We start from the raw sequence: 22,496 nt of genomic DNA, 5'->3' as shown, positions 1-22,496 counted from the left end.
CAGGCACATCGTGATATGCCTGGCCAACGTTTAGGCATATCATGAAATGGCGGCGTTTCACGATATGCCTAGGAATTTCGTGATCTGGCGGATTTTACGATCGGCCGCCGACATATATAAAACTGTATATCGGGTAAGCGTGTAACTAGCATTGTTGCCAGGCGCCGAACCAGTCAGCGCTAAGCACGAGAATAGGACGTTGAAATTACCGGGCCCGGATTTAGGTGATGGGGATTTTATTAAGTATGTGGGATTTTTAATTTGTTTTTAAATTTTTCGGCTGCTTGGGCTCATGTACAAACTTCGAAACTTCAAACGAAAAAGTTCGTGCGAGAGAAAGTGATTCAGAAGGGTGGTCACGACCCTCATTACTGAGGAATACGCCACAAGGAGGAGGAATGATGTAGTAGTAGTAAGTATTTAGTAGAGTTAGTTTCAATACCTAGCCTAATCACCCTCATTGCGAATTTAACAAGGGACCTATTCAATTAATTAAATTAAAAGCTTAATGACTCGGAATGAAAGAGGCCGCGAGAAAATAGTTACTCGTTGACTGTGGTAGCCAAACGACGTGCCTTTCGGTTTAAATATAGATCAGACTTTGTTGGATCAAGAATTGGGAATCAGCCATGGAGTAAGTAATTTTAACTAGTATGCATATCTATTTCTGCAGTGCCTAAAGACTAGAGTCTTTGACCTGTGTGTGTTGTCAGTGATGGCTCCAAGACGTGGTACTTGTCTGTTGGCCTCTTGAAGAGGCTTAGAGTCTCGCAATGATCTATGGAGAGCTATGTTCGGAGTTTCTTTACGCGATAGAATTCGGAATACGGAAAGCCAAAGAACTGAAATTTACGATATAGCTCGAAGAATATGCAAGTTGATGGCAATGAGTGGGCCACATCGCTCGAAGAATAGATAACCGTTGAGGAAGAAAAATCCTCCAGAGGCGACCGGAAGACGAAGCGTTGACCAGCCTCCTAATAGATAGATTGACGAGATCGTGAGAGTTACGGGCAACCAGTGGAAGCAAGTGGCCAGTCGTTCATTGTGGCGTTCTAAGGGGGAGGCCTTGTTCAGCAGTGGACGTCGTAAATACTGCTGATGATGACGAAGATGATGTTGAAGATGTATTTAAAAAGCTCACGCCGTTCATGGTATAAACAGTTTTAAATTATGTTAAAAATACAGAAATAACCGAACTGGTGACTCTTCTAGGTGTTACAAAATAATGACTTTAAAGAATAGATGTAAAGTCATTTTAAGAAATAGTCTCAAAGCTTTAAAGTAAAAAGTATATAAATAACAAAAAATTAAATGTCTTCAAAAAAACCATGATAATAATCTCCCTTACCTAGTCCCCCGAAGTTAGTTCGAGTAAAGAAAGCCTCCAGTAGTCACACCAGGATCGTAGGCTAATGTTAGCGCGGCACCAAGGTGCCACGTTACATTTGACACCTAAAGTGCTAGTAAGTCCGCCTTTCACGCGGGAGACCGGGGCTCGATTTCCCGCCGGAGTGCCACGTTAAACTAGTTTGAAGGAGGTGTCTCAGCACGAGCTTTGTCGCATGCTAGTACGGAACCCTACAGTGCGCATGACTTGGCACGCGCTTGGCCGGTTCTTTTAGTCTTTATCTGTATATTCTAGTTCCATCAGCAAAGAAAGGGTCGGGATTAGAAGGAGATTGCGGCGCGAGCGCAGACGACTGGTGGCTGGCGAGCTGATGCAGGACTTCGCGCAGAACACAACGCTGCACGGTCTGCGCTACATCGCGGAGAGAAGGCTAAGCTTTACAGAGAAGTCAGACTATTACACCATGAGTTTTTATTATGATAATTTTCGCAATGTTTTATTTTGCTTACTCACTTGGTCGCTTACTCACTCAGCCACTCAGCTTGGTCGTTTAGTCACTCTCTTACTTATACAGTGACGCAGTCACGCATTTACTCACATGCTCACTTAGGCAATCTGTCACATGAGCACTCACCCACTCACTCAGTCATTTTGTCACTTACTTATTTAATCTATCTAATGTGTTGCTAAGCGCAAAACTCGGGAACGACTGGTCCGATTTCGCTAATTCCTTTTTTGTTGTGTTCATTACTGTCAGGAGAAGGTTTTATGGAAGAAAATACAGAAAAAAACAACGGGGGCGAAGCTGCGGGCAACAGCTAGTAATAATATAATAATAAATTTTTCATTTCGGACATCGTATCCATATCATGTTAGTACAACCAACTTACAGCTTATGTACCTATTAGTAAAAAATAAAAATAAAATAATAGCTTCAACTACTTAATTGTAATTGTACTGGGCGCAACTCTTTTTCTGCCCAACCCAGGATGCCCGGATTGGACAATTAAAACTGTCAACAATGACATTCAGAAGTCTGTTGGGACTTCACCAGAGGCGGTTTAGCAACGAGATGATTTTCTTGCGCATAATAGCTTGAAAAGTGTCCGTGCGGGCCTCGGCAAACATTAGTGATGCACTGCACCATCTAGGTAGTCCCAATAGAATCCTGAACGTATTATTATATTGAATGCGCAGTATACCTCACCCACAGGCTGCTCGAGCGAGTCAGCCAGTAAGTAACTCAGTCACTCTGTCAATAAGGCACTGTCTCACTCTCACTAAGTGATGTAGACTCTGTCAAGGTTACTTAGCACAAATGGATATGATTTTTAGCAAGATGCGATGATAATTTTGACAAACTTATTTACAGATTATTCTGGATCGTTGCCTTTGTGATAAGCTTAAGCATGTGTGTTTTGCTGATATGGAATGTGTGGGTGAAATGGCGAACCAGTCCGGTCATTGTGACGTTGAGCGAACAACTCGTGTCGGTTGGAGAGGTTAGTACATTTTTACTAGTTTGTTAATATCGATCGGAACTTGTAACAAAAGATCGGTTTTCTTTTTCTTCCTCATGTGAATCTTCAGGACAACTTAGAAAACCGAAGAAGAAAGGCCGCCCCCGATAGGTACTCCCAGTACTATGTGTCCATTGCATATATGGGCCAGTACTTCAAATTCATGTACTTTTGTTTATATTTTTCCCGCTATGACTAAACTAATTGACCATTGTCTCATCATTAAGTCTTCATTAAACTTGTATTCTATAATTTCTTGCCACGCATTCTCCTTGGCAATATGGTCTTTCCAAAGGCGCCGGTAGTTTAAACAGGTTTGTTAATGAGCCTTCTACAACCTATGTATTTACAAATTTAAAGTTTTAATTTTCATTTTGACCATGTTACAACACGCTGATGATCATACACTAACGATGAAACCTCCATTATAATAAAAAATATTTATTTTAGGTGCCGTTTCCGTCCATCACAATATGCCCGCAATTAAAACTGAAGAGATCCGCTTATAGTGATAATATTTTCTTCGAGGTGCTGAACCTAACATCGAAGTCAAATTGGACAGAAGACGAGTAAGTGCTGGCGAGCCTGATTCTCAGGGTTTGTATGTCGAACCGAGACTATAGCTAATTATATTTTACTATGTGTTACAGAATAAAAATCCTACAGAAACATGAAGATCTGAGTAATCTTTGCTTCCATCAGGTCAATTACAGAAGAAACTATTCTGATACGAAAATCATTGAACACTATTTTGAGGTAAGTCCGTCTAAGTCTTAGTTGTAAATTTTTATTAGTATTATGAGCAATTCTATGATATCTGTAAAGTTCTCATTCCATACTGAGCCCAAATGGAAACTATAGTCCAAGTCCTCTCATTTTGAGACGAAGCTGGTGTCCAGCAGTGGGACATTTTAACGACTGGATAGCCCAGTGGTTAGAGAACCTGACTACGAAGCTTGGGTTCGATCCCCGGTCGTGGCAGATATTTGTAACGAATGTTTGTTTTTGTGTCTTGGCTGTCTAATACGTATTCATGTATGTATCTATTTAAGTAAGTTTATCCGTTGCCTAGTATCCATAACACAAGCTTTGCTTACTTTGGGACTAAGTCAATTGGTGTCAAGTGTCCCATTATCCGTGTCCCATGTCCGCATGTTTGTCCCTGACCAATATATCCGCGCGCGACGGCACCCGCTGCTGTCGGTGCCGCGGGGGCGCACGCGCAGGCACCGGCCGCGCGCACACTCGCGCTGCTCAACTTCGTGCTCGCTGGAGCGCCGCACCCCGACTGGTCTGCCAGTGCTCTAGGGCAGCTGATGGCTGAGCGCAAGGGAGTGGCTGAAGGCCAGATGCCTGAGAGCTCTGTTGCTTAAATATTAAGCGTGTCACACACTACGCAAATACGATAATATTTTATCTGCGTATAATAACTTAATGATCTGAAATTATCACACACTACGCAGATACGATAATATACGAGACGATACATTCAGTCTAAATCCTTCAAACTGAGTAGACTTGTTTTTTGGTGCGGACTGTTTATAATTATATACAGAATGTTTTCGTGTTTATTGCTTCTAGATTTACTCGCATGTAGCAGGGCTCTCACATCAATCTGTATCTATCTGCAGATAAAATACTATACCATATTTATATCGGCAGATATTATACACAGATCAATTTATATACGCAGATACTATCTTTGCCATCTTTCGATATATGTCGGTGCCCACAGATACTTTACGATAAAATATAAGTTATCGGCACTTTGTGAGTTAGCTCATTGAATTGTATAGGGAGCGATATTGACAGATATGCGTTCAGATACAGATATCTTATCGTATCTGCTTAGTGTGTGACACGCTTTAGTGTAATAATACGTATAATGTACTTAGGTTATGATAATTTGTAAGTTTGTGCCGTTTTGGTTTTAGCTGTTAAGGTACAGATTTGTAATGGTTAAATAAATAAATCATATTTATTTTTTTAACCCATATATGCCCAGAACTATTGTTAGTCTCCAATAGGAATTTTATTTATTGTTAACTCAGGGACTTTCTACATCCCCTTGCTATATAGTAATTTTATTATTAACTCAGGGACTTTATACATCCCCTTGCTATATTTAAGGCTGTATATTGTTAAGCTTATGGATTTTAAACTTGTATATTTTTAGTTTAATTTCTAGTCACAGGCCCGCGACGTCGAAGCTCCCAAGACGATCCCATAGAGCTTATGGGAACGGAAGCAATACCATGCCCTCGGTACCGCTCTGCTTTCAGAGCATGACATGAGTTCGTGTGAGCTAACTTTGGGGGCGGCAGACGTGAGCTTGCCTTCGGAATCCAAAAGTTTAATGGTTACTTGACCTGAAATGTAAATTTCAGAATTAAATTATTATTATTATATTTTTTTTTTTTTAATTTATGACGGGGGAAGCAGTCTACACTTCCACTGAACGTAGATTATAGTTAGAGTTTAGTTTTGTAACTAAGGGACCCCATATATCCCTGTATTATTATTATTATTTTTTGTATTTTCTTTAATTTCATTGTATACTGTAGTTTTTAAGTATTTTATTTGTAATTATTTTATGTTGAAAAAATGACTTTCTGCCAAGTTTCTTGCGGCGCATTCTTCTTGGCAATGATGGTCTTTCCGAAAGCGCTGGTAGTTTTAAAAAATGACGTGTAAAAGTGCCCATTGCGGCCTATTTACTGAATAAATGATTTTGATTTTTTTGATTTTGAATATCTTTCATTTGCTAGACGTCACAGATAAGCGTTTTCGTTTACCAAATTCGCGGGTTTTTTGCACGGTTCAAAAACGACTCACTGGCCATATATGTGTGAAAAGTTTTAATGACTTTAAGTTTGATTTTTATCTTCTCCCAGGTTTCCCCGACTGCGCAGGATGTACTCCAATCGTGTCAGTGGCGTGAAGCAGTAGTGCCTTGCGTGGAGCTGTTCCAACCCGTGCTCACTTTGGAGGGCGTCTGTTTCACCATGAACTCGCTAGCAGCCAGTGAAATATTTCGATTAGAGAAGTAAAGTTATAGATATACAGTTAAAGTGAGAAAAGTTATTTCATGACAAAGTCTTTATGCCATTGACATAACATTTATTTTTACTTGGCCTGTGTAAAAGCTTTTCCATTTAATCATTAGCCAATTGCAAGCAAGACCGTTACGTCAAAAAACCTCACGATACTAACGCCATCTAGTGATACTTTGCCAGGACTCTTAGCCCCCCTTGAGAGAGCACGATATAATACGAACTTTTCCGATTGAATACGATTGATAGCCATTATGCAATACTACTACTAATATTATGGACAAAGAAACAGGGTAGATTCTACCCGGTAAGAAAGAAAGAAAGGAAATCATTTATTTGTGACATTTTACAAAAGAAGGAAAAAGAAAAACGGAAATTGAGGCAAATTTTGTTACGAAATGGTCCCAACTAAGCATGATGTCAACCTTGCGGCCGACGCTGGTCCTCCGTTGGAACCATTTAGACAAAAACACATTTATTCAAATAAAATGTACACAACTATACACAAATAAACCAAAAAATACATATCGAAAATACAAACTGAGACATGGATGCACAGAAAAACCAGAAAAAGAGACCAAAGCTGGGAATCGAACCCAGGTCCTCAGCATTCCGTGTTGCGCGCCATACCCCTACACTACCACTGGGCAGGAGTACAGACACGAATTTCTCCTATGCACACATCTCAGGTTGCTTATGTGCTTATTTCTACTACGCTACTTAAGCAACAGCACTAGCGACATCTATGTTTCGTTCTAATCGAGAGACGTAACACACTTTCGGAACTAACCGCTCACCCAGACAAGAAAGATCGCTACTAAACAATCAAATTTTGATTGGTTATTTGTAGTCTTTATATATTTTTTGTTTCAACTCCAAACTTGTTACTTTTACGGTCATCCCGTAAAACCATATCGAAAATAAAAACTAAGATAATGGATGCACAGAAAAACCAGAAAAAGAGACCAGCGCTGGGAATCGAACCCAGGTCCTCAGCATTCCGTGCTGCGTGCCATACCCCTACACTACCACTGGACTACACTGGTACAGACACGAATTTCTCCTATGCACCCATATCTATACCATATATATTAAGTAGCGTAGTAGAAATAGGCAACCTGAGATACGTGAACGACCATCTGTTCTCCGTTCTATATGGCCCGCCCATTGCCACTTCAACGAGCTAATTCGCTCGATTTTGTTCTTACTGCCACATAATGCAGCAGGTAGGCAGGGTTTTGCAGGTGGTAGGACCTTGTGCAAGGTCCGCCCGGATTGCTACCACCATCTTGCTCGCTAATCCTGCCGTGAAGCAGCAGTGCTTGCACTGTTGTGTTTCGGCGTGGAGAGTAAGACAGCCGGTGAAATAACTGGCACTTGAGGTATTCCATCTTAGGCCTCTAGGTTGGCAACGCATCTGCAATACCCTGGTGTTGCAGTTGCCTATGGGCGGTGGTGATCTCTTACCATCAGGAGACCCACTTGCTCGTTTGCCATCCAGTCGAATAAAAAAAAAAAAAAATCCCCTGGTGTTGCAGATGTTTATGGGCGGTGGTGATCTCTTACCATCAGGAGACCCACTTGCTCGTTTGCCATCCAATCGAATAAAAAAAAAAAAAATTAATAATAAAATATAACTGCAAAATCTCGAGAAAAAGTGTGAAATGTATTCTTTGTTCAGCATACAGAATAACTATTCTTATATAATGACGTTGAATGCTAGCAAGGGTTGGTCTCACTCGGATGGCTACCTCAGTTCTGACAACGATGTTTACCCAAAACGAGGACGGGTAAGTATCACCATCATTCATTTATTCACATCGGTCTCTATGTTAACCATGCCGACGAATCGATAAAATAAAATTTTGAAAAAAAAAAATATATGTAGGAGATAGGGGAGCATTGGGCACTTTTTTACTTAAGTCGTAATAAAAATGCTATTTTTTAACAAAACCAACTTTTTACTTCTTATATTAGTAGCACATATATTTGCTTCAATTATCACGAAGAACGTATACAATTATGTAATCAGTCTTCAAAATTGCAAGAGTTTTTCTAAACACTGTCAAAAGTGCCCAAACCTCCCAATGGTCGGGTGGTTTGGGCACCTTAATGGGAGGTTTGGGGCACTGTATTAAATACGCCACTTAATGCTAAAATACTTGAATATATATAATGTAACTATAAAAACTTGCAATAAAATCGACAAACAATCAACTGTTTTAAACTATAAGTACTCAAATACTAAAGATTTAGTACTCAATACTCAGTATATCTTACTTCAGTAATAAAATTTATCTAATATCGGTATATAACCCAGATAGGCTTATCAAAAGTAACCTTATTACCAATATTTTTGGGTTTTGGCAATTTGGTTTTGATGTCTTTGTGGCCTAGTGTTTGACCTATCGCCTCTCAAGCAGAGGGTCGTGGGTTCAAGCCCCGCTCGCACCACTGAGTTTTTCGAAATTCATGTGCGGAATTACATTTGAAATTTACCACGAGCTTTGCGGTGAAGGAAAAAACATCGTGAGGAAACCTGGACAAACCTGCGCGAAGCAATTCAATGGTGCGTGTTGAAGTTCCCAATCTGCACTGGGCCCGCATGGAACTACAGCCCAAGCTCTCTTATTCCTGAGAAGAGGCCTGTGCCCAGCAGTGGGACGTATATAGGCTGGGATGATGGATGATGATTCAAATTCAATATTTATACGCAATTTAAACCCGTCCAAGTTAATTTTATTTTAACGGACAGAACCTACATTTTAAACGGATTGCCGAAAACAAACAATTGTGCGGGAGCATTGGGCATGCCCAAACCTCCCTCTAAAATTAGTGCTCAATGCTCCCCACCCCCTCATTCACAAATAAATTCAAATATGATTTTGTAGTCTAATGTATACCTTAATTTATACGTTAATATTAGCTTTCGCAAACACATAACTAGATGACAATACAGAAACTTACGTCTTTTCCCAGATTACTTGTTATTTCCTTAGAAATCACGTCAAAATATTTACTTTTTCACGCACGAAACGGTCAACGGCATGTGACACTGACAACTAATCAAAATGGCAAATGACATTGAGCCTGAGCGGTGTTGCCAGTTACTAAGCTAGCCTACCACAGTATTCAAAATTAAGTAGCTTCATACGCCACGATTTTACAAGGGTGGTGCCCGAACCTCCCCGACTGCCCAATGCTCCCCTACCTCCCCTATCTATATTCACTAGGTACTCATAGTGGGGATGTTTTTTTTCTCATTTAAACTCACAGATCGTTGGGTAGATCTTTAAATACGAGTACATTATAAGATTGCTTAGACCAATATTCGTTTAGGGATCCATTTGCGAATATTAGCAGTCATAGCAATGTTTCCAGGCAACTATGACATCGTGGCTTTCAAGGCTTAAGCTTTATTTAAAGGTCGGCAACATTCCAGTGACTCTCGTTGAGTTGTTGTTCATATGAGATGACCTGCATATTCGTTTGCTTCCCTATCATCAAACTAATATAATAAATGCGAAAGTGTGTAAGTCTGTTTGTTTGTTTGTTACTTCATCACGTCTAAACCGCTGAACCGATTTAGATGAAATTCGGTATACAGATAGCTTGAGTCCCGAAGAAGGACATAGGATAGTTTTTATCTCGGAAAATTTCACAGTTCCAGCAGGATAGCGTAAACCGAATTCTACGCGGACGGAGTCACGGATAACAGGCTAGTTATAAATAAAAATAAAAATCACACTTTATAGTGCTCATTTTTGTTAAAGACAATCTCCCTCTCCAAATTCACTCCGCTTTGGGCTTGAAAAATCTAGAAAAAAATCATAATGGTAATATTATTATTAAATTAAAAGTAAAACTATCAAAGCTTAGTAGGCTTAAAAAAGTTAACGAGTTGTAGTCGATCAAACCCTCATCATCATCATCAGCATCAGCACTTGCATTCACCGGTTTCCACCACTCTCATGATGTCGTCAGTCCACCTCATAGACGCTTGCCAACGGTCCGCATATGGGTACGGAACCTACGCTGACGCCTGGCACTCGCTTGGCCGATTTTTATACCGGGTGGGCCCTGTAACAGGAGCAAAAAATTAAAACCCAGTTTCTGCCACTTAAATGGAACTACTTTAGTTCTGCAACATTCAAAAATCAAGAGCTTTTATCATTATGTTAATTAAGATTGTTTTTTTGGAATCTTTTTGTATTTTTATTTCTTTTCCAAATTTTTCCAGCGCTGGTCTTATTTTTCTGGTTTTTCTGTGCATCTATATTTCAGTTTGTATTTTCGACATTATGTTAATTCCAAACAAATTAAATGGTATTTTCAATGTAGTTACGACATCCAATAGCCTAAATGACATCGCCTGTCACGTAACAAAATGACGGATTTCGCAATACATTGCTTGTCCAATTTCAAATTTCAAAACAATTTCAAATGATTTATTCAGTAAATAGGCCGCAATGGGCACTTTTACACGTCATTTTTTTTAAACTACCAGCGCTTTCGGAAAGACCATCATTGCCAAGAAGAATGCGCCGCAAGAAACTTGGCAGAAAGTCATTTTTTCATAAAAATATAATTACAAATAAAATACTTAAAAACTATATTATACAATTAAAGAAAAAAATACAAAAAATAATGTATGGGGTCCCTTAGTTACAGTACTAAAATTGAACTTTAAACTATAATAAAAATGATAATACAAGTTATTTTCAAAAGTTGTAGAACTAGAATAGCTCAAGATGAAGAGTGGAAGGTGTGGTTTAATTTTTTGCTCCTGTTACAGGACCCACCTTGTGTATATTTTTTGCGTTTATCCGATTTGCATTATGTGTCTCTATTTTATTTTATTTCAGAGCAATGGAATTCATCCGGATTTAACTGTCTTTCTAAAAGAAGATCCTTTAGAATGGTCCAATAATTGTATAACTACAACAGCGGATATAAAGTAAGTTTATGTATTTGTTAAGTAATGAGAAACATTGTTGAAATATAGTCGGCTAGTTATATTAACGCACACTCGCATTTTAATGCGTTATATTGACACACACTGTTTTATCTTCACACATGTTTTAAATAAATCTTTGCAAGAAGACAAACTGAACATCAAAAATGGTGGAAAATGATAACTTTTCTGACGTAGGCGTAGTAAAGTTTTTTTTTAAACTTATACTGACTAGACGGGTCGAGCTTTTATTTTTTTTTATTTTCGTCCCCATATTTTTGTTGACAGGGTAGAAGATTCTTGTACAGTTTCTAGGTTATCTACTTAACAAAAATACAAGACGTTAATGACATCAAATTCTGCAGCCCATTCATAAAGAAATGTGACCACAAAAATGAGGCGTTTGAATCGCTCGAATAATGACCGAGATGCGGCTTCAAATCTCATATCGATCGATATTAAGAATGGTGCTCCCACACTGGCTGTTATGAATGTTATATAACGTTTATAAAACACGATAACATCGTCTAACACTTTATAACTTTTTTTACAACTTGTTAGATGTTTTACACGCCCCACACATTGGTATAAAAATTTTATAAGTATAAGTAACACTATATAAAAATTGCACTTGCAATTTGTTGTATAAAAGTTTAAAAGTTATATAATATGATAAAATGTTAACATTTATTACAATTTGTTTCAAAATGTTATAAAACAATGTTTTATACGTTACATGACATTTATAACAGTCAATGTGTGGGAGCAACATAACGTGCGAAATTTTGGCTGCGTTTTTAGTTATTCAGGTCTGTGGCCATTGATCGTGGCGTGGCCGTCTGGTGCCCAAGGTGTCTAACTGTTATTTATGTCTTTAGCTGTACCTGCATCATCCAGCTGATGTGCCGCAGCACTCGCTCTACTACTTCTCAGCACATTATGATCAAACTGTCTCGTTTGCTCTCGTTATAAGTGTATTGAATACCTCTGTCACACTCAGGAATTACTCACCAGAAATGCAAGTATAGAACAATGATTTTGAAGTAGCTGTTTCACTAACTTAGATTAGAAAGAAAAAAAAAAAGAAAAGAATGAGAGAAAGAACGAAAGAGAGAAAATAAAGAAAGAAGAACATTCTGATTATTTAAGACATAATATTTACTATCTTTATTGGCATCTATACGAAAAAACAGGTCAAATTAAATAAAATATAAATGGCTTTTTTACAGTTCAATCATTTTAATAAGTCATAAACATAATTATTCTTAATTTAAAGAACGTAAAAAAAACCTTAGACGAAAATATTTTATAAAAAGGAGTCCTCTCAGACATGGTCCGAAGACACAAGCCGCTTTGTTTTCTTTGTCCGAGATTTTATTTTCGTTTACCTATGTACATGTCAAAAACCTATCTTGTTAGAGCGATTCAAGTTAAGAATCATCTATTTGGAGGACTTATAAAGGGGTGAGCTGTCGTTGTCAAGCAATCATTTGTTTTCATCATTAATTAATTTTAATTTCTCTCACCCAGACGGCAATGTTTTTTCGCCAAAGAGCGTTATTTGAGGTATTTCCTCGCGTACACACCCAACAACTGCAGGCTGGAGTGCCTCTCCAACTACACCTTCAACCGATGTGGCTGCGTCATGCATCATATGCCGCGTGAGTTTGCATTTAGTCCTTAGCATTTCATCATCATCACCATCAGTGCCATTGTTTTTAGCATATCATTTACAATTATTAAGTATTTAAATTATCAGGCGCAGGCAGATAGAAGCAACTGGTTGGTGCATGTGTTTTAGCTGTTCCTCGGTCAAGTATTCTTTGTAAATGTACTGCTAATGTGTTGGTTTAGGCAGTTTTTAAATTGATTAACATTCATTAATTGATTTACCTATTCATTTGAGCCTCCTCATGTTAAGAGGAGGCCTGTGCTCAGCAGTGAAATGTGATGATGATATGATTCATTTATTTATTTATACATTTTTAACATTTCTTCTGAGTAGAAGCCTATGCCCAGCAGTGGAACGTCCTACTCAACCCACATCATATGCAGGCTAGGCATAATGATGATCATCATGATGATGATATCATATCGAAAATACAAACTGAAACATAGATGCACAGAAAAACCAGAAAAAGAGACCAGCGCTGGAAATCGAACCCAGGTCCTCAGCATTCCGTGCTGCGTGCTATACCCCTACACTACCACTGGACAGGAGTACAGACATGAATTTCTCCTATGCACCACATATCTCAGCTTGTTTGTTTTCTTATTTAGTGACTTAAGCAGCAACACTAGCGACAAAAACCAATCTTAATTTGATTGCTTATTATTGACATCTCGTGTCCGGGTGAGCGCTTAGTTCCAATGGAATGTTTGAAAGTTTCTTGTTGAGGGCTAAAAACATAGATGTCACTAGTGTCGCTGCTTAAGTGACTAAATAAGAAAACAAACAAGCTGAGATATGTGGTGCATAGGAGAAATTCGTGTCTGTACTCCTATCCAGTGGTAGTGTAGGGGTATGGCACGCAGCAAGGAATGCTGAGGACCTGGGTTCGATTCCCAGCGCTGGTCTCTTTTTTTGTTTTTTTTTGTGCATCTATGTTTCAGTTTGTATTTTCGATATGGATTTTACGGGATGACCGTAAAAGTATCAAAATTTGGAGTTGAAATAAAAAATACAAAAAGACTCCAAAAACCAATCTTAATTTGATGATTGATATCATTTAGTTTCATTTTTAATATTAACCTGTTGTGCGATTCTAAAATTACGTTTTCAGATAACAATGGCTCAACTATCTGCAGGAGTGGTAACAATGTCTGTATGGTCTACGCATTGGGTAAGTTATATATAGCCATAAGTATATTATTTCTGTATAGTTATACCCGAAGGGTTTAAAAGGAGTCCTATTGCTGTCACTCAAGTGTCCCTCAGTGCCCCTTGGTGCGCGAGTTTGCCGGTTTTTTTTAGATTCAAAATGTTAATATTATTTGCTAATAAAAGCTTCTGTTTCTATTCGTGATCTGCAACCTGTATGTAGAAAATAACTCTAATTCATAAAATGGTTCTATATTCTATTTTAGAAAGCTTTGCCGACAAAGAAGGTCACCCTGGTACCGAGGTTGAAAAATGTCAGTGTTACCCGCTGTGTAACGAAGTCCAGTACGGCGCAGAAACTCTCAAGACCAAATTTGACTTTGACAGATATTTGCAGGCAGCGTCTCCTACACAGCTTGCTGGCAGGTACGTCAAAACAATATAGGGTTAGCTCTTAAGTGGTGAACAAAAAATTTACTTTATAACGCAGCATTTTTAGGCAATCAAGACGGCTTATACGAGCTACGGAGAGGGTTACACTTGGGGTTTCGGTGCTTATCGAATCAGAAATGAGGACATAACGTAGAAGAGCGAAGGTAACCGATGTAGGCTAAGTAGCTTATTGAAGTGGCAACAGGCAAGTCCGTATAGCACGGAGAACAGATGGTCGTTGGGGGCGAAAAGATCTCGAATGTAAACCGCGGCTCGGCAAGCGCAGTGTAAGACGTCCACCAACGAGATGGACTATGACTAACGATGGTGATGTTAAAGCGGCGGGTAAAGTAAGAAAGAAAGAAAGAAAGGTTTATTTTGGCTCCATAAGTACCACCTAAAAACTAAGACTAAAACTAGCACTAAAACTATGTTACTTGGTGACACGGCAGAATACCAAAAAGGGTCTCCACTCAGCATGTGTTGCCGCACATTATGTGCAGTAACGCTGGTTTTCTGTGGAGCCCAAACGTTAAATAAAAATCCCCGGCCAGTACCTTCGCCCCAGTCAGACGGAGAAAAAATAAAAAATAAAAATTAAAAATAAATAAAACCATAGACAAGGGAGAAGTGACGTGGGTCAGTGTATAAGATAATAGGAATACACTTCTGTCGTGTCGTGGGTAGATGCAGGCAGTTTCCAACCGAAGCATCTGGAGGTCTTTAAGGGAGGCCTATGTCCAACAGTGGTCGTCTTACGGGTGGCGATGATGAAAATGTAGCTAGGTGCCTTATAAATGACTATATAATAAACTACCATTAATCGTATCGTGTATGTCCATAGTACGCAAGTCACACTTGGCTAAGTTTTTTCCAGAATCAAGTACACACACTTGGAGTTCTATCATAAGGAGCCCCGGTTCGTGTCGATGCGTCGCTCGGAGCTGTTCGGGCTGACGGACTTCCTGGCCAACTGCGGCGGGCTGCTCGGGCTCTTCCTCGGCTTCTCCTTCCTCAGCCTCGTCGAGATCTTCTACTTCTGCACGCTCAGGTTTGTCAGTGATTATTAGTCTCTTAAGGATCGCGCAATGAAACAAGTATGAGCTTAAGCTGACGTGGAGCGGGTTCTGTAATTTCCTAGACATTAAAGAGTTTTCCGATTTTTCTTTTAAATATATTAAGCCCAGTGGTTTCTGTGACAATTTGTGCCATTTATAAAAATAAAATAAAAAACTACAACAAGCAACTTATGTAAGTTCACATAAAATATGTGTAGTTACCTACCAATTTATCTACGGACTGAGGCAGACGGATGGAAGTACATGACTAAACTATGTGGTAGTCTATACTATAGATCCCTAATAATGTGGTTGGTTGCATTCCGCCCACGTCGTCTTCGCAGTCGTTTAGTTATTTAACGATTTACTCATAATTGAGTTATTTTAATATTTTTAGACTTGGCTGTACTTTTCGAAGAGAGATACAAAAAGCCGACTTCACTTCGACGAAGATTGAAAACCGTTTCTAAACTACAAGCTCTCATCGGTATGTTTTGGTTGGAACATGCGTAACTAAGTACTTAGTAGTGCCTTACTGTATACATATAACAAGTAAATAGAACCAAGACAAAAACCTCTGTAATTTATAATATTATTGAAATACAGTTTCTCATACATTGATCATTATGTTTTTTCTTGTGCCTCAAAAATGTAATGGTCCTTCGAACAAAAATAAATAACAGTTAAGTAATAACTAATTGATTAATCAGTGATTGATTAACAAAATGTAACAAGACGCGTACCTAGTTACCTTTAAACGAGCAATTCTATCTCGGAAACGGCTCGAAGGATTTCGATGAAATTTGGTACGTAGGGGTTTTCGGGGATGTAAAATCGATCTAGCTTAGTCTTTTCTCTGGGAAAACGCTTATTATCTTGTTTTAGCTCGAGAAAAGCTCGGTTGCCTAGGTACTTACTAATTACCACGGTGATACGCATAAAAGCACGTAAAATAATATAAACATGCATAATGCTTCACTGAACAGTATCAAACCGAACTCATTAGTTTCAAGATATTTTATCTCTATTGTATACGACCTACGTCTCAGAACGTAAAGGCTGGACCGCAGTTCCCACACTGACCTTCTGCAGATTGAGAACTTAACACACCATTGAATTAGTTCGCAGGTTTGTACCAGGTTCCCTCGCAATATTTTCCGCCGTAAAGTTATTTCGCAAATAAATTTCGAAAACTTCAGAGCGAGTCCGAAATTGTACTCACGATCCTCGGCTAGAGCTCGGCTAGCTCGGCTAAACAACTGGGTCACCACGGCTTTTTACCTCGTGTTAGTCGCTCAATATAATCAAGGCTTAGCAAAGAGGCTGTCAGTGGTCAGGTGTGTACGTCATTTGCATCAGAAAGGACTGCACGATGACGTCACGGGCGGGTATTAGAGAGCTTGTTAATTGAAGTCATGAGGGTTAATTAACCTTTTAGGTTAAACAACCCTTTACGGCTTTCATTACCAGATTCCGTGGTCTTATTAATGGTTTGGCAGTTGAAAATGAATTATACTTACACCAATCCCACTAATACAATAAAATGTGAAAGTTTTTAAGTCTGTTTGTTAGGGTTCCGGAGCCAAAATGGCAAAAACGGAACCCTTATAGTTTCGCCATGTCTGTGTGTCTGTCTGTCCGTCTGTCTGTCCGTCCGCGGCTTTGCTCAGGGACTATCAATGCTAAAAAGCTGTAATTTTGCACGGATATATAAGTAAACTATGCCGACAAAATGATACAATTAGAAATTAAAAAAAAATATATATATGGTACCTCCCATAGACGTTAAGTGGGGGTGATTTTTTTTTCTCATCCAACCCTATAGTGTGGGCTATCGTTGGATAGGTCTTTTAAAACCATTAGAGGTTTGCTAAGACGATTTTTCGATTTAGTGATCTGTGTGCGAAATATTCAACTTTAAAGTGCAAATTTTCATTAAAATCGAGCGTCCCCCCCCTCTAAAATCTAAACCGGTGGGTTGAAAATTTAAAAAAAACTCAGGATGGTAGTAAGTATTTCAAACTTTCAAGGAAAACTATAACGGCTAAGTTTGCTTGAGAATTATTAGTAGTTTATGAGTAAATAGTAGCCTAAGGTATAAAATATACCTAAACTTGGAAGATTCCGTATAAAATACGAAATCCTTAGAAAGATATTACTTAATTTTTTTGTAATGGCTACGGAACCCTATTTAGGGCGTGTCCGATACGCTCTTGGTTTGTTTGTTACTTCATCACGTCTAAACCGCTGAACCGATTTAGATGAAATTCGGTATACAAATAGTTTGCATCCCTGGAAAGGACATAGCATAGTTTTTATCCCGAAAAATTTCATAGTTCCCATGGGATAGTGGAAACCGAATTCTACGCGGACGGAGTCACGGGTAACGGCTAGTATGTGAGTATATACTTTTCTTTCATATTATCATCATCCCAGTTTATATACTTACGTCCCACTGCAGGGCACAGACCTCCTCTCAGAATGAAAGGGCTTGGGGCGACACCCATTGAATTGTTTCGCAGGTTTGTGCCGGTTTCCTCACGACGTTTTACGTTTTTCATCACCGTAAAGTTCGTGGTAAATTTCATATTTCATTCATATTTTTCTATATTTATATTTTTTAGTTTCATGCGGCGCATTCTTCTGGTAATAGTCTTTCCGACAACGCTGTTACTATAAACAAAAGAGGCATGTAGGTACGAATAAATGAGCCCTCTGCCACTTGCAGAGTATACGTTTTAATTTCTTATAATAATTATAATTATCAAATAAGTTTCCATTTGTTAACCCCCAACACAAAAAGAAGGGTGTTATAAGTTTGACCGCTATGTGTGTCTGTGTGTCTATCTGTGGCACCGTAGCTCTTAGACGGGTGGACCGATTTGAATGCGGTTTTTTTTATTCGAAAGCAGGTTTTCTAGCGATGGTTCTTATATTGTTAGCTAATTTGCAACTAAGTAATAGTATATCAATGACCTAACGAAGTTTCGTTTCAATTCTTCAAAATAAATAAATCAAATAAAATAAATAAATATCATGGGACACGACAACCAATTGACCTAGTCCCACCAAACTAAGCAAAGATTGTATGAATATTAAAGTTTAAGATCAAAAAATACAACCACCACATGAACCACTTACCTAAGTAATAAAAAAGTTAACCCTTAACAATTTCAACGTTAACATCGAAAAGCAGACCATGTTTGAAAAAGGCAGAGATTCCCACCAAAACTTTACGTTCATTAAAATACCTCAGTAAGTTTGCTCATAAGAGTGAATGTGTTCGAGGTATGCGGGCACGTGTGAGCGTGTTTAATCACAAATAGCAGCAGGGCTACTACGAAACTCGAAACTCGAAGTTCGTGTCGTGCGGTCCTCTGACACTTATACTATTTAATAAGAGAGCGAGAGGGACGGTACGATACAAACTTCGGGTTTCGAGTTTCGTAATAGCCCCGCTGTTCTTTACACGACGCGGCCTCACTGGCATGCGAATTGCTACGATACATACGGGCTTGTAAAATAAAAAAATAATCTGCCCAGCCCCTTACAAATGTAATAAAAAGGGGAGGTATATTGATGCTGGTATTACAATTGAAATTTATGAATTTGTTCGATTTAAAAATAAAAGCAAGGAATCATTTTTTAAATCAAGCCTTATTTGTGCTCTAAAAAAAGGAAATAAACATTAGCTACACAAAATTAATCAACGCATAACATTGCGGCGCGAGATTGATAAAAAAAGTATACTTAATAGTTTCTACACGAGTCACAATAGCCGAACCTGTCACCCGCATCCTTCGTTCTCCTATGACCATCACCAGGTCAGTCCTCCATGTGAAGGGCCTAACACGCACACACACACACACGCACACTCAGTAAGTTTGCTCATAAGAGTGAATGTGTTCGGGGTATGCGGGTGCGAGCGTGTGTAATCACAATAGCAGTTCTTTACACGACGCGGCCTCACTGGTATGCAAATTGCTACGATACATACGGGCTTGTGAAATAAAAAAATCCGGACCATTTAACTAAGTTCCGACCGAGATCTCGGTCTCGGTTTCGTCAAGTCTCAGCCAAAAATCGGGCCGAGATCTCGGTGTCGGCCCAAAACAGCCGAGTTTCTCGGCCGCAACCGAGACTCCGCGGCGGCACTCAATTTAAATATTGACGCGCGATTTCCCGCTTTGACACGAGCTTTCTTTGGGATTTTGATTGGTCGCCTCGCTCGGCCTCGTGCGTCTGGTACTTGCAACTTATACTGACACCCGATAAAAAAGTACCAAGCGAAACGCTAATATTTTTTCATCACACTTGCTCGTAAACAGCGTCGAAACATGCAGGCTACCTGGTTGCAACCCCCCAAATAAAACCCTCGACCTTAATGTGCTTGTCATGAAACCCGTGGTCGGTAAATGAGTCATTGCGTGTACAAATTTCTTGTCATGAAGCCCAAGGTCGATAAATGAGTCCGTGTCCGTACTGATACTGCTGCGCGCGCTGCTGCAGGACACATGCACACGCGGCTCAGGCACATGCTGCGGAGGGGAGGGCGGCGCTGCCAAGAGCGCAGCCTAAGGTAGTCGCGCAATATTTTGAAGAATTATATTTTTCTTTTACAAATATAAATTTTACTCGCAAATTTGATGAAAAACATTGTATGTCGCACGGGCGGTATTAGAATTATGAACATCGACTCATTAAAGCCCTCAGTCTTCGACTTCGGGCTTCTAATAGACTCTCGTTCGTAATCCTTATTACCGCCCTTAAGACACAATGTACTATGAGTATTGGCATTCCTCGCTATATAAAATACGCCCTACTAATCAACACCTATTCATTCTGTGATACCCTTCTGATATATTTTTGCCTTTATTTTTTGAACTACCCCAATGGATTTCCCTGGTCCCTCATCTATTCACAATTTAGCTGAAATAGGTTACGTTAGGTACGTTAGTTTACGTTTTTGCATGAGCGAGTACAAAGATCCAAACATCCAGATTCACAAACTGTCACATTTATTATAAGTATGCATAGAACCATACAGGGGGGGGGGGGGGGATGGGTTGCTCGATTTAATTGAAAATGAGCAATTTAAAGTTGTTTGCAAACAAATCACTGCATCGAAAAATCGTTTTAGCAACCCCCTAAAAAGACTTAAAAGACCTATCCAACGATACCCCATACTACAAGGTTGGAAGAGAAAAAAAATCACCCCCACTTTACGTCTATGGGAGGTACTCTAAAAATTTTTTTACACTTTTTATTGTGCTATTTTGTCGGCATACTTTACATACATATTCGTACAAAATTACAGCTTTCTAGCATTTATAGTCCCTGAGCAAGCCGCGGACGGACGGACAGACAGACAGACAGACATGGCGCAACTATAAGGATTCTTTTTTTGCCATTTTGGTTACGGAACTCTGAAAAGCCTCAAAGGTCCCTGAACCGCTCGTGTGTAGCGTAAGTAAAGGCGCTTCTCAAAATTAGAATTAAGTTCATTTGGGGTATTAACCTAGATGTTGTCACATCTCGGTGTCACATTGGGATAAGAGATATGCTCAAAGCGCCATTCCAGACATAAATCAGTCTTTGCACCATGGCTTGGAAAGCGAGTTAACCTAAACTTACCGGGACTTGTATCATCACCATCATAGTACAGTCACCAGCACCAATATCTGACACAACAAGCGTGCATAAATATCTGATACGAGTCTATTTCTAGGGCCGGAAGGACATGTCAGATATTTTTGCACGCTCCGCTGTGGCAGATATTAATGCTGGTCCCTACCTATCATGGTATATGGTACCTAGTTTATTTTTATGTTAGGGTTTCTTTTATAGATTTATGTATTAGCATTGTATTGTAGCTTCCACTTTCTATTTTAACTTTTGAACTAACTTTTTGTCCCTGACTGAATGATCCTCTCATCCACTCAAAGGTTGACTGGTAGAGATCCCTTAAGGGATAAGTTCGCCTTTGTACATTATATCTCAATGTTTGTCAATTGTGATTGTTTACTTATTTTGTACAATAAAGAGTTTAAATACCTACATATATCATCCATCATTATCATCATCATTATCTGAAATTATATATACGTTCCACTGGAAGGCACATTTTTCCTTTCAGAGGGGCCTTGGGTTGTAGTGGCCATCCGTGTCCAGTGTGGATTGGGAACCTTGCATACATCGTGGGACCTCTTTGCAGATGTATGCAGGCGTCCTCACTAGATTCGCATTTTTACATTCTGCGTGATTTGGTAATATCCCTCAAAGATTTATTCAAATCTCAGTTTTGACCATTTCCATACGACATAGCGATACTCTAAAAAATAGAGACACTAGCCAGACTTCACTACTATAATAAAATTGATCGGGAAACTAAATTAAAACGTCCGTATTAAACGCTGGCAATCTTATGCCGCCATTCGCGATGAATAAAGATTAATCCCGGCTATAATAATCTACAATGCGACTGGTTTTAATTAAAATGTCTTTTTGAGACCATTTTGCGACTAGCTGCTCAGTAATTGGATATTGCAACGAGTTCCAAAGAATTACGGCGTATCATTTTAACAAAGCGGTGGTTGTACGCGTGGGTTTTGGAATGTCTCGACTTGCTAGGTGGTGAAGGTTTATGGTTATGACGCTTAAGATTAAAGTTAAGGGGAATAAACCCTGACGCAGCTTAAACTTGCAAAAAAATCGTGTCAATTGAATTCACTGGAGGAACCCAATACCAGATGTTATTTTTATTTTTTTCCATCTAATGTATTTTTATGTGTATCGAATATGTGTTAATAAATGTTTCTCTCTCTCTCTCTCTCTCTCTCTCATATTATTATATATTATCTTAACAAAATGTGAAGAAAAAGGGTGTAAGGGTATTATGAGCGGTGACCGTATCAGATCGTATGCCGAAGGTCACTAGGAGCTACTTTAGCCTCAAAATTTAACCAGACATTGGCTTTTAGGCTAGGTACGATCGGTTTTAGATGAACCGTATGTCCTCAAGCGATACTTTGAACCCCTTTTACTAACCAACAAACCACTCTATTCACCAGAGGCCGTATTGCCTAAGATTTCTGACGCTCGCGATCGCAATCAAATGACAGATTTCGCATACAAAAACTGCCATTTGATTGCGATTTTAAACGTTAGCCAGTACGGCCTCTGGTTGGACGGAAAAAGAGGGACGGCACGTTAAAACCGTGCTGGTAACCACATAGTATATAGCCATCAGCCAAATATGTGGTCTACCACCCTAAAGTTGATAATCGTTTGCATGTCACAAAACAATA

At 39.1% G+C, this 22,496-nt stretch overlaps 2 protein-coding genes across 3 annotated transcripts; both read left to right on the top strand.

Moving 5' to 3' along the window:
• The first annotated feature begins 557 nt into the window (after nucleotides 1–557).
• Nucleotides 558–12,499, top strand: LOC141427613 (pickpocket protein 28-like). Of its 2 annotated transcripts, none has more exons than XM_074087221.1 (10): nucleotides 558–634; nucleotides 1,646–1,798; nucleotides 2,724–2,853; nucleotides 3,322–3,440; nucleotides 3,522–3,627; nucleotides 5,766–5,917; nucleotides 7,606–7,714; nucleotides 10,790–10,881; nucleotides 11,757–11,896; nucleotides 12,409–12,499. In XM_074087221.1, the coding sequence occupies exons 1-9, from the start codon at nucleotides 630–632 to the stop codon at nucleotides 11,848–11,850; spliced, it is 960 nt and encodes a 319-aa protein (XP_073943322.1). In that variant the 5' UTR covers nucleotides 558–629; the 3' UTR covers nucleotides 11,851–11,896; nucleotides 12,409–12,499. The 2 variants fall into 2 exon arrangements, with proteins under 2 accessions (XP_073943322.1, XP_073943321.1); XM_074087220.1 differs by lacking the exon at nucleotides 558–634 and adding an exon at nucleotides 1,072–1,154.
• LOC141427615 (pickpocket protein 28-like) lies at nucleotides 12,413–15,741 on the top strand. Its single transcript, XM_074087223.1, has 5 exons — nucleotides 12,413–12,539; nucleotides 13,662–13,721; nucleotides 13,966–14,125; nucleotides 15,009–15,182; nucleotides 15,587–15,741. Exons 1-5 carry the CDS (start codon nucleotides 12,524–12,526, stop codon nucleotides 15,657–15,659), a joined length of 483 nt encoding a protein of 160 aa, XP_073943324.1. The 5' UTR covers nucleotides 12,413–12,523; the 3' UTR covers nucleotides 15,660–15,741.
• The last annotated feature ends 6,755 nt before the right edge of the window (nucleotides 15,742–22,496 follow it).

Source organism: Choristoneura fumiferana, chromosome 4, assembly GCF_025370935.1.
Source record: "Choristoneura fumiferana chromosome 4, NRCan_CFum_1, whole genome shotgun sequence".
Classification (NCBI taxonomy): domain Eukaryota; kingdom Metazoa; phylum Arthropoda; class Insecta; order Lepidoptera; family Tortricidae; genus Choristoneura; species Choristoneura fumiferana.
Note: the sequence above shows the minus strand (reverse complement) of the source record. Positions and strands in the feature narration are given on the sequence as shown.

Coding starts and splice junctions, on each gene's coding strand:
- LOC141427613 (XM_074087220.1), top strand. CDS start 1,102: ATGATGACGAAGATGATGTTGAAGATGTATTTAAAAAGCTCACGCCGT. Junction 3,628..5,765: donor TCATTGAACACTATTTTGAG/GTAAGTCCGTCT, acceptor ATCTTCTCCCAG/GTTTCCCCGACTGCGCAGGA. Junction 10,882..11,756: donor ACTACAACAGCGGATATAAA/GTAAGTTTATGT, acceptor TTATGTCTTTAG/CTGTACCTGCATCATCCAGC.
- LOC141427615 (XM_074087223.1), top strand. Junction 13,722..13,965: donor CTGTATGGTCTACGCATTGG/GTAAGTTATATA, acceptor ATTCTATTTTAG/AAAGCTTTGCCGACAAAGAA. Junction 15,183..15,586: donor TTCTACTTCTGCACGCTCAG/GTTTGTCAGTGA, acceptor TAATATTTTTAG/ACTTGGCTGTACTTTTCGAA.